Raw genomic sequence first — 12,807 nt, 5'->3', positions numbered from 1 at the left:
GTACATGAGATCTAGCGGCCGAAAAGCTTATCGTACGATCGCAATCTGCAGCATAGAACAGCGTGGCATTTGGGTTATTGCCTATTAAACGGCACTGTGCGCTGTGAAACAGTTAGGTGAAGATGCTTATCGCAATGTGGTTGGCGGCAATAGCTGTGAGTGCGGGTGTGCGACGACCCTGGAGAAAATTTGCTGGTACCAAAATAAGAAACTATAAGTGCGCGCCGGTGTAATCACATGAGACGGGTGGGCGAGTATTGCAGCGAAGGTGCCGCGGCGGGCGGCTACTGCTCTCGACCGCGTGTGTCTTGCGTATTTTCTTGTTTACATTGCATGTAGCGGCCGGAAAACTTATCATATGATCGCAGTTTGCTGACGTGCTGAACGTTGGTGCCGAAAGATCATGTATTGTGGGAACGTATAAACCAGTAAAAAATAATCATAACTGTATTGGGTCATTTTTTTGTTCTCAATAGCGAATGTTGCAAATCATACGTAACGGGATCGTATCAACGAGGTTCTGCTGTATTAGCATCTGTAATATGGCCATCGAGTTCGGCACACGTCACAGCTTTACGAAGTGGCAGCATTTCGCGACACCAAGTGGCAAGCATCTGCGTGCGCAAGTGGCTCATGCTCCAGGTTTTCCATGCCTGGAACACAAGAGACCGATGAAGATTATTTTCCCCCAATGCTAGACGCATCTGCTTGGCAAGCTCTGGTGTTTCGAACTGCCACAACCCAGGCACTAAATGCTAGACAAAAAGGAATCTGAGAATGCTTCACAAGTTGGGCACTATTTGTCGCAAGCACACAGAATGCCATTTGGAACAGAGCTTCGAAGAATGTACGTCCAAGGTGACAGCTAAGGCTGCAGAATTTGCTGAAGTGCATGGTCAAAGCCACTTTCACAGATTAGTGCAGAATACAAAAACAGCTCATATATGTTCCAGTGGAGCTGTAGAGGGTATGTGTAAAGTACACAGAGAATAGCAGACTTGAGATTCTCTGAAGGCATTTTTCTATGTTTTGCATTCTTTTTTTCAACACCGTTGATTCTGCAATACAGTAAATAAACCTAGCTTTAGAGAGAGATTTCTGGTGTTAAATTTTATGCAGAATGCTACTGTGGACTCATATTCTTAAGTCCTGCCTTCCTTATAGAAAAATAGATACAAGGTGAAAGTGCAATTAGTGGTGCCAGTTACATATAGTTTTTTTTCTATCAGAACTATTCAAATATGAAAAAGATGGCTCCATGTTAGCATAACTTGGGCCTTTCTAATATTATATAAGGCACCAAAATGCTAAACGTTCTTCTAATTTTGGAGCAGTAATTTTTGTGACTAACCACACTAAAAGGGACATGACGTTTTGACAAATTATTCTAAAACGATAAAATTTGTCACTCAGGTTTGTAGTATTATTCTAAAGAAGTCTTCCAATTCCAGCAACAGAAAATGGATAAAACCAGCAATAACACACGAGAAACTTCAAATAGAGAAAAGTGTGTTTTGTGCTGAGTGATAAATTGTAGCATAGATAGGATAGTAAAAAATGTTAACCGAAAATATAGACAATTTATGCATATGCACACACACACACACAAAAAAACGACTTCGATTTCTTCATCTTTGAGCCCTTTAACTCTGGCAGCACTTACTCTGCTGGCTCCTGCTAAAGCCACAAACTTTGTCCAAGCTGCTGTAGTTCTTTGCAAACCATGCACAATAATAATGATGGCAGCATGGTGATGATGACAACAGCGCAACAGTGACGATGGCAACAATGATGATGTTGACACGATGATGAACTGAGCATGATAACAACACTTTTTTGACTGACATCGAAGACAGCAAAGATGTGCCTTTGCCAGAGGAATATTGAGAATAACTGCTGTGACCATGAACAACTGCCACATTGTGCACCAGCTGTGCTGCGTGAATGTATTGCCTGCTGCTGCCTTCAAAGTGCGTGCATAGACACCCACCACTCTGATTCCATGTCACACATGCTGCAAACCCCACACAAAGTGACAAGTATGTGGGTTGCACCATAGCTCTGTGTTTAACTCTTTTGTTACAGCGAGAAGTGCGCAACATTTTTGTGCTTTTATGTTTTTTAACGTTTACTTCAAGGCCTAGTAGTTGCAACATAAACCACGGTACATAAAATTATAGCCTGATCAGTGGTGTTTTGAATGTATATAGAGCAGTAATAATTACTTGCACAGTTTTGAAAATTTTTATGCGAAACATCAAAAAAGCACCTCAAGGCATACAAATAAAAGTAATAATTTGTTAATTTTAGTATAAGTACTCAAAGTAAAAGAAACCTTAAATATACAATATTTGCACCTGGTTCTAACTTTTGTAAGTCAGGTCGCAAAAAAAAAATTATTATGAAGATTTGTTGGTGTCAGTACTAGCCATCAGTACTTGCCCATGTTTGGCAAGATGTTTTGTACAGGGAGCATTTGTTTTTACTCCATGCAGCAGGCACCTGGTTTGTTTTTTACTGCATTTTTTAGGCCTGCGAAGCAATGGTTGTGAGGTCTGAAAGCATGCAGAAGCCTCCCCATACTTGATTATTGCATTTTATCAGATTTTCAATGCAACCAATAATCCGTAATAACTTGCACATACGCTATCCAAATGCGGATGGGTAAAAGCAACCCACGGGGGTAAGAATAAAATCGCACTTGATAGTAGCCAAACACGATTATCGAAACAACACGCACTCGAGCATCTACCATTGTTTGAGACATCGTTAAAACAGCCTAGACGTTAGATTGGAAAATTAGGCATACCGTGAAAAGCTTGTGTCTTCACTGCTGCTGTCATTTAAGAATAATGTTGCTGAGTCGTTCAAAGCACAAATCTCGCATCATTTTATTTATGAAGTGTTAAGAGCACTGAAGGCTAGCTTTAACAATACTTCCAGTTGAAGTTAAATTTTTCCACACTCCCCAATCAGCCAAAAATAGTCAAATGTGGCTAATAGTTAAAGTTCAGTCTTTTCAGATGGTGCATGACATTGCTTGTAGAAGAATTCCAATAAAAATGTTTAACAGTGCATCAATTTCTGTAAGCACTGTAATGAAAGAGCGAATACATCGGTCTCATAACTGTACATTGCCGCAGTGGCACGAGTTCAATCCTTAGGGGGGGGGGGGGGGGTGCTGTGTGAAGATTTGTTTTTGTTTGCTATATGATGAAAGTGGCACTGAGGATGAGGGGATGGTGAGGAGTTTGCATAATGATGATCACGGCATGTGAACAACATAATGAGAACAACACGGCATAGTCAATGTTGGTTCCACTCTGCCATTTGTGCCATTTCGCTACAATTCGACTTGCCTGATCCTGGCTGCACCTATTTAAGTGCCATTTGCATCAACTGCGCAAAAGTGCAGCGTTATCGCATTTTCATGGCAATGCAGTGTTTTCATTAGGGTTAAGCAACTACAGCCAATGACCGATTTTTCGGACATGCCCGGTAATTTGGACGCCTTCGCGCGGCACCGCCACGGTACCCCATAGAGTCAAAGTATAGGAATGTCTAAAATTTTGGACGCAAATACCTTTCGCGTTCGATTTTCCGGACTTTTTGCCATGATTGCAGCTCCAGAACGCATTGATCGAAGCCACCACTGCTGACATTTTGATATCTCGCCGCCTCGAACAGGCGCTCTCGCACACAGATCTGCCGGCAGCCGTAGCCGCAACTGCAGCAGTGCTAGGCCTTGATACTTAAACGTTCGCTACCAAGATTCTTGCTGTTCAGTTCTTTTCATATAAACAATTCGCTGCTGTCAGCAATGGCACCAACTCCACCTTTGTAATCCTTGCCAATGGATGCGAAGCTCGGACAATGCTTGCATAATACTAGTTTCCGAAAGTCAGCTTCATCCTAATACAGCAGTGTTATGCAGTGAAGCACACCAAGACTAGGAAGAGGCAATTGTCGCGTGACTCGGTATGTATTTCTTAATTACACATGCGTGCACCCGCTGTCTCGTGTCACAGTACGAGCACCGATATGCCTAATAATTGTACTGGCCAGCCTTCAGAGCTATCTCGTATGTGCCTGTGGCAATTTGAGCCCTTGGGGGCAGTAAAAGGTAGTGCTTCGAAAGGTCGGTCAGGTATTGATGACAAAAGTTACGGTTTTATGGCGACTTGCCTTGTATCTATACGCAGAGGCTACACGGCACACGGGAAGCCAACAAACCAACTTGCAACAAAAGCCAGTGTACGGGATGGTACGAACGGTGTGCTCCATCGCCATCATCATCTTTAAAGATTGCGACGTACTGTACGGAGGCATCTCATCTTGGTGCCATTCATAGACGCATTCTAGCATTGTTATTGGGCGCAATGCACATTTTGACTAGTGCGGTAAAGCATATCAAAGCACATCTGTCATTTGGAATGCACATAAGACATTTGCCATCATTTTTTGTCTTGTGCCTGACGAGGCAAATTGTTCTATCTCATTTATAATTTTATGTCCGTCTTGCACCCAGGTGCATGTCCTTGCTCTCATTAGGCTCCAAAATTTTATTTCGTTGTTTACAAAATTAAGTTCCTTGTTTACCCAAATAAAAATGTTTGCAACATACCCTACATGGTATATTGTCTGTGGGAAGGCAAGCTTAATTGGTCCCTGTTAGCTTTGCATCTTGCTTCACTTATTGATCGCACAGTAATAACAAGCTTTGCTAAGTGGCTACAGATTGCTGCTGTACTACTCGCAAGTGTTCCAAAAAGACAAATTTTTCTGCTTCTAAACTGCTCCAGAACAACATTTTTCCTGCTCCAAATCCTAAACTGGCTGGACCACTACTGCATAGTGAGAGAGACTGATAGACGGGGCAAATCCAGTTTTGAGCCTTTAATGGTTGTTGCAGTGATAAAGTACTTGATGTTGATTCAATGTTATAATCGTATAATAGATATTGATTCTGTTCGGTGATCGCTCTGCAGTTTCTCTAAAGCTTGCTTTATTTTCTTTACAAAAATGTCCACGGAGTTCTGCAAACTACACGACCTTTAGAAGCGGGGTTCCCTCATAAGAGTCAGGGGCAACGTATCGAGCTCGAGTATTCCTTGTTTTTGATAGATTCAAGCCCATCACCTCTAATAGATTCAGTGTCATCACCCTCCGACATTATAATATCGGGATCAGTAAGCCACATGGCTTTTGAGAACAATGACAAAATTATTGCGGCTGCATTGAGCAAAATGCCACCTTGATGTAGCAGCTTCATGACATGTGTCAAAGTGAGTGCAGACATCAGCCGTAACATGCACAATCTGAGGGGCTATTGTGGCTATCCTGGGAACTTCAAAGAGCACTGGAGAAGTTGGAAATACCGTGTGGCTCGCACACCAATAAGCCATTTGTAGAAGAATACCAACCAGTGCTACTACAAGAGGACATGTTGGGCCAAATAGTGCCTGCTTAGCGACATCATGTAACGTAAAAAAAGAACAACGACAAAGAAATACATATACATGCCTCAGGCACTTGTGACATGTGTCTGTGTTTGTGCCTTTGTGCTACATGATGTTGCTAAGCAACTGGTGCTGGTCAGGGGTGAGAGCTAGTGCACTTGCAAGCTCTAAAATGGCAAAAAGGAAAAGAAAGCACAGCGCTGTTCTCGCAGAACAATGCCAAATTTAAAGAAGTCCACATGTATAGCTCAGGCATCATTCTCATTGAATGCTAATAAAATACAGATAGAGCTCGATATAACTGAGTCAGTGAAATCAGCAATTTGCTTCGTTATATCGATATTTTGTTATATTGAAATGGGACGTCCTATGCAAATACAGTCGCCGATGGATTTGTCTTCCACGGTAGGGACGTAAAATTTTCCAAAATTTCTAGCAAATGGAAAAAATCCATTTTGTTGAATTTGAGAGTCAGCGTCAAAACTTACGGTTTGCTTTCGTGTTGATGATATCTTCAGATCGGCGGCGCAAAGTCAAGACAGCCATACTGTTTAGGGGCCCGCAGTGGGTAGGACAACGCTATCATGAAAATCACCAGCAACTGGAAGCGAATGCTTCGTCTGCTTCTGTCTCTGACACTCATGATTATGCAACCCGCAGTACTAAATGTGCAGGGGGACAGCGTGCATTATGCCATGCCGTCGTGGCTTGCTCGATCTTTGCACACGTGGCAGATTACCTCTGAAACGGCACACATGTGATAGATTACCTCTGACACACCTGATAGGCATGCGAGTCAAGCTCCAGTGTCTATAGCACTGAATTTTGGCAAACAATGTAGTGCCAGTGAGTGCACTTGTGTTATGCATAATAAAATGATAAATCACACCGTGAAACCGGTACATGTATGGTTGGCTCTGTTAGGATTGGCCAGCGGGGCCAGCGACCTTTAGCGCGCCCCTTTAGCAGTGTTGGTGTGGCGTGGTTTGGCTCATTTTGGCTGAGGAGTTGTTCCATTGTCCAATGGTCTTCTTTGGTTAACCCCTGTGTCTCTTTCCTGTGCAGGATGGCTCATGTTTGTGCAGAGCATGATGACGTTGGCGCTGATGTTTGCCCTGGGTGCCCTGGTGTTGCTGAGTGTCGTGCTGATGCGTTACATGCTGCGCTTTGAGATCATCTTTCTGCTGGGTGCATTCATTCTCGAAGCTATTACAGGTGCCCACCTTTCTCACCTTTGTTTCGTCGTGGCAGCTTAGGGTTGCATTTGTGTAACAATCCTTTTCATGTTACAGTATTGGTGCACACGGATCCAAGCCGTTGGTATTGCTGGAATTGGCCACTCAGTAATACGGATGATAAGAAATTAATAGAATGAGAAAAAAAAGAATCATGTTTAGTGTGTCTACACGTCTCCTTTTGATGCGTGTGCAAATTGAGTCTAGTGTTGATTATGAATATGCACTGTAGATTAATTAATTTACGGATATATGAATGAATCGAATCCAATGCCAGTGTCACGTGAGCATTCCAGAGGCCTTTGAAACGATAGTATATCAACTCAACAGTGAAGTATATGCTGCCCTATGGGTGGTCTCATCGGCCGTCAGATCAGTAGTTTGTAGAGTCGACATTGTTGCACGGAACTCACTTGAAATCTCAAAGGCTTTTGAGCAGTGGATGCGGGCACCCTCGTTAACTGCGCATATAATTTGGCAAGCAATAAGCAATGTGTTTGACAAAAAAAGGATAGCAAAAAAACTGCCTTATCTGTAAAGATAATTTATTTTCTTGCAGCAACAACATGCGCCAGCCCCATGCAAGGACAAGAACACTGCAGCCAGCAGCTCCAATGTTTCCACAGTGCTCATATAAAAGCAACAAAAGTCGCTAGAAAACTCTCAAATTCGACCATTACGTAACTAAAGATAGTACAGTTAAACCCTGATATAACGAAGTTGGTAAAGTCGGCAATTTGCTTCGTTATAAAGAAATGTCATGGTGAAAGTCGACCTTTTATGCAAATAAGTACAGTCGCCGATCGATTATTCTTGCACGGAAAGGGGCCACAGAATTTTCCACGTTATCGGGCAATCGAAAAAAGCAAATTTGAATGAAAGAAAACTTGACTGGCCATCCTGACCCTGTGAAAGTGGATGGCCAGCAAAGCTGTTAGAAAGCTACTCAAATGCCAGTGATGGGGACATGAAATGTTTTATTGTTGTGCCTAGTCTTGGCACGACACTGTTGTTAAGCATTCTGATTTTGCACTCTTCGATGCTCATCATATTCACGCCGCTCTTCGGGAGTCTTAACTTTGTATGGTCTACCCGTAGTGGTCTTGCAATCAACTGAATGGGTTACTGGGCAGGTCTCCATTTTATATATGAAGTTTGGTGACGTCACTCACTGATCCGTGTGCTTCTGTTGCCTCTTTCACATCGGAGGAGCTTATGCAACTGTAATCTTTACTGGGAAACACGCGGGAAGAAGGAACGTACCTTGCATTGTTCACAGGTGTCTTATCATCCATCATGCAGTTTTGATGCTTGTTTTGCGCTTTTCTTTATTGAAATATATACGGAGCTGTGTGTTGTATGCCTTTTTACAAAGGAGATATGCACTTCTTTTGTTTCAGTATTTTTTTGCTGACAGACACGAAAAATCCTAACCAACTAGAGGCTAACAGCGTTGCTGTAAAATTCATTTTGATAAGTTTGGGAGTGGGCGACGAATGATACGGTTTCATGCCATGTACATCAAAGATATCTTCACATCAGTGGTGCGAATTAAGCGAAGCCAACCACGCTTTCGCATGCACTTCGCCCCTGCGGCTGACAGTGTCATCCGCACTAGGGCGACGCTATCTGGAAAAGCGCCGACAGTGGGGAGCGAGTGCTTTGTGCGCCTCTCGCTCTAACGGGTCAGCGAAACTCTAGATTACGCAACCTTCAATACTAAATGCCCGGGAAAACAGCATATACGATGCCATGCCGTTTGGGCACACCCATTCTTCGCACTGGAGACAAGACAGTGGGGGAATATGGCATAGGCACTAGGAATAGCAGGGGAGAGTTATTAGTAGAGTTTGCGGAACAGAATAATATGCATATAATGAATACCTTCTTCCGCAAGCGGGATAGCCGAAAGTGGATGTGGAGGAGCCAGAACGGCGAGACTAGAAATAAAATAGACTTCATACTCTGCGCTAACCCTGGCATCATACAAGATGTGGACGTGCTCGGCAAGGTGCGCTGCAGTGACCATAGGATGGTAAGAAGTCGAATTAGCCTAGACCTGAGGAGGGAACGGAAGAGACTGGTACATAAGAAGCCGGTCAATGAGTTAGCGGTAAGAGGGAAGATAGAGGAATTCCAGATCAAGCTACAGAACAGGTATTCGGCTTTAACTCAGGAACAGGACCTTAGTGTTGAAGCAATGAACGACAATCTTGTGGGCATCATTAAGGAGTGTGCAATAGAAGTCGGTGGTAACTCCGTTAGACAGGATACCAGTAAGCTATCGCAGGAGACGAAAGATCTGATCAAGAAACGCCAATGTATGAAAGCCTCTAACCCTACAGCTAGAATAGAACTGGCACAACTTTCGAAGTTAATCAAGAAACGTAAGACAGCTGACATAAGGAAGTATAATATGGATAGAATTGAACATGCTCTCAGGAACGGAGGAAGCCTAAAAGCAGTGAAGAAGAAACTAGGAATTTGCAAGAATCAGATGTAAGCGTTAAGAGACAAAGCCAGCAATATCATTACTAATATGGATGAGATAGTTCAAGTGGCTGACGAGTTCTATAGAGATTTATGCAGTACCAGTGGCACCCACGACGATAATGGAAGAGAGAATAGTCTAGAGGAATTCGAAATCCCACAAGTAACACCAGAAGAAGTAAAGAAAGCCTTGGGAGCTATGCAAAGGGGGAAGGCAGCTGGGGAGGATCAGATAATAGCAGATTTGTTGAAGGATGGTGGGCAGATTGTTCTAGAGAAACTGGCCACCCTGTATACGCAATGCCTCATGACCTCGAGCGTACCGGAATCTTGGAAGAACGTTAACATAATCCTAATCCATAAGAAAGGGGACGCCAAGGACTTGAAAAATTACAGACCGATCAGCTTACTTACTGTCAGTTGCATACAAACTATTTACTAAGGTAATCGCAAATAGAATCAAGAACACCTTAGACTTCTGTCAAGCAAAGAACCAGGCAAGATTCCGTAAAGGCTACTCAGCAATAGACCATATTCACACTATCAATCAGGTGATAGAGAAATGTGCGGAATATAACCAACCCTTATATATAGCTTCAATCAGGTGATAGAGAAATGTGCGGAATATAACCAACCCTTATATATATAGCTTTCATTGGTTACGAGAAAGCGTTTGATTCTGTCGAAACCTCAGCAGTCATGGAGGCATTACGGAATCAGGGTATACACGAGCCGAATGTAAAAATACTGAAAGATATCTATAGTGGCTCCACAGCCACCGTAGTCCTCCATAAAGAAAGCAACAAAATCCCAATAAAGAAAGGCGTCAGGCAGGGAGATACAATCTCTCCAATGCTATTCACAGTGTGTGTACAGGAGGTATTCAGAGACCTGGATTGGGAAGAATTGGGGATAAAAGTTAATGGAGAATATCTTAGTAATTTGCGATTCGCTGATGATGTTGCCTTGCTTAGTAACTCAGGGGACCAATTGCACTGCATGCTCACTGACCTGGAGAGGCAAAGCAGAAGAGTGGTTCTAAATATTAATCTGCAGAAAACTAAAGTAATGTTTAACAGTCTCGGAAGAGAACAGCAATTTACAATAGGTAGCTAGGCACTGGAAGTGGTAAGGGAATACATCTACTTAGGGCAGGTAGTGGCGGTGGATCCCAATCATGAGACGGAAATAATCAGAAGAATAAGAATGGGCTGGCGTGCGTTTGGCAGGCATTCTCAGATCATGAACAGCAGGTTGCCATTATCCCTCAAAAGGAAAGTGTATAACAGCTTTGTCTTACCAGTACTCACCTACGGGGCAGAAACCTGGAGGCTTATGAAAAGGGTTCTACTTAAATTGAGGACGGCGCAACGAGCTATGGAAAGAAGAATGATAGGTGTAATGTTAAGGGATAAGAAAAGAGCAGATTGGGTGAGGGAACAAACGTGTTTTAATGACATCTTATTTGAAATCAAGAAAAAGAAATGGGCATGGGCAGGACATGTAATGAGGAGGGAAGATAACCGGTGGTCATTAAGGGTTACGGACTGGATTCCAAGGGAAGGGAAGCGTAGCAGGGGTCGGCAGAAAGTTAGGTGGGCGGATGAGATTAAGAAGTTTGCAGGGACGACATGGCCATAATTAGTACATGACCGGGGTTGTTGGAGAAGTATGGGAGAGGCCTTTGCCCTGTAGTGGCCGTAACCAGGCTGATAAGGATGATGATGATTCTTCGCACACGTGGCAGAATATCTCTAAAGCTGTGTATGCGCTCAGCCAAGCTTACAGCCATGCCTTCACGGCCATGCACAGCCATGACTGAGCGTGTGTTAGAAATTGGGACACGCACCAACTTACTCTCGAGCCTGCTTGATCGTGTTACTGCGAGCTCGCTCCCCTCCCCCTCTTTACCTTTGCTTGCATGGGAAGGCATCACTCGTGAAGTCACCATCTTTCTTACCACCATGTTTCTTTCTTGTCTCATAGTTGCACACTTTCATCCGCACCTAAAGCACACAGAGCGCGGGGCGCAATAGGATCTCATCGCACTTGGACTTTATATGGAACATGATGTGGTTCCACTTCAGGGATCGCTCTTGTCGTGTGGTGTGCGATTTGAGAAGTGTGTTTGCAAGCAGCTGCTTGTAATTCAGTCATTTGACCATCTGCATCCATGGAAGTTTCCGTTTATTGTCTCGTCATTTCTTTGTGGTAGCAGTGAAATTTCATTATATTGAAATCTCATACAAACACTTTGTTATATTGAGGTACTAAATACATGGTTTTCTGTGGACAAGAGGTTATGAAATGTTAAATACTTCGTCATATTGAGAATTTCTTTATATTGAACTTTGTCATATCGAGGTCTAACTGTACATGATTTCAGTACATTATTTAAATGCCGTGGGGTGAAGGAAACACTCTTCAGCTATGCAGTAGCCGACAGATCATTTTGGGCTCCAAGAATTCGGACGTAATTGATATTTCAGACTTCACAAATGCACTGTTGGGGTTCCCACAGATCTCATGCATTTGTGCGACTGATTTTTCGGATGAATTTTAGCCCCAAAGTTTGATTTTACGGACTAAATTGCTGATCCTGAGCAACACTACCCGATCTTGTAGGCCTCAATGTTTGATTTTCCGCTGGCTTCGCTTTTGGTGGCCCGCTCTATAGCCTCCAAAATTGGGAGAGTGCATGCCATTCTCACGTCTTAGAGGCCATGCTTGCTCTTCCTTAGCTGACAAAATGCTCCAGGGGATGCCACTTATTGTTTTTCCTTTCGATTTTCAGTCAGCCCTATCTTCATAACCACTCAATACAGGATCAGTTTCCTTTATTTCTTTCCTAATTTTTTAAAGTCTCGTTTGCTATTTTGCACATGGTGTGTCCACAGAGCAGGTGTCTTGGAGACATTGTCGCACCTTTGTGAGTGTTTGTGCGGCTTCGCATTTGTGTGATCAGCACCACCTCCTGTGCCTCCTTCCTGGAGTGCTTGGCTTCACTCGGGCTTGGTGGTTACTACAACGGGCCTTAGCGGAGCAGGCACTCACCTTTTCTGGGCCTTAGTGCTGGCCTTAAATAAAGCTTTATTGCAATAGCAATTATATGGACACTCCAGGCGCATTTCTGCCGTTGCCGTGACGTTCTGCATAAAGCGCAAGGGCGATAAAATCGTTGCTATGCACCGTATGTGCGAGGGAAAGTGGGGAGGAAGCACGCTGTCTTCTGTTGAGCACAAGGCTCCGGGCGGGCAAAGGGGGGGGGGGGGTAGGGAGGGGGTTGCGTTCTACTCTGGGCATTTGTACCTCGAAAGCCATCTGTGACAGGGACAGAGTCAGCCTGTGCGCTGTGTTTGCGCAGCGTAGTTTGCGTTGATGCGAGATGCAGCACGAAGGTCAATTTGCTTGCTGCTGCTGCCATGCTTCCTCACTCGGGTGTTTTCACAGCGAGTTTCTGTGGTCATCGAGTGAGATGTGTTCATGTGCGCATGTAAGACCATGCTTGCTAATTTAGTTACTATGCCTATGTCTACAAGCTTATAGAGCCGCTAAAACCGCTACCCTTACTGATGCAACTGATGCTTCGGCTTTCGGGCGAAACTGCTACTTTTCTTGCTTCC

At 43.7% G+C, this 12,807-nt stretch overlaps 2 protein-coding genes across 5 annotated transcripts in view; one reads left to right on the top strand and one right to left on the bottom strand.

The window, feature by feature from the left end:
• LOC126538330 (uncharacterized) overlaps positions 1-12,807 on the bottom strand; it is a 680,380-nt gene that overhangs the window by 407,760 nt on the left and 259,813 nt on the right. The gene's annotated exons all lie outside the window — the stretch shown is intronic.
• pck (Claudin superfamily protein pickel) overlaps positions 1-12,807 on the top strand; it is a 43,985-nt gene that overhangs the window by 5,900 nt on the left and 25,278 nt on the right. For all 4 annotated transcript variants that reach the window (XM_050185334.2, XM_055074803.1, XM_055074802.1 and 1 more), the window contains exon 3: positions 6,525-6,674. In XM_050185334.2, coding sequence (XP_050041291.1) covers positions 6,525-6,674 — 150 coding nt within the window. The remainder of the gene's footprint in view (positions 1-6,524; positions 6,675-12,807) is intronic.

Source organism: Dermacentor andersoni, chromosome 4, assembly GCF_023375885.2.
Source record: "Dermacentor andersoni chromosome 4, qqDerAnde1_hic_scaffold, whole genome shotgun sequence".
Classification (NCBI taxonomy): domain Eukaryota; kingdom Metazoa; phylum Arthropoda; class Arachnida; order Ixodida; family Ixodidae; genus Dermacentor; species Dermacentor andersoni.
This window is presented reverse-complemented; position numbering and strand designations above follow the sequence as displayed.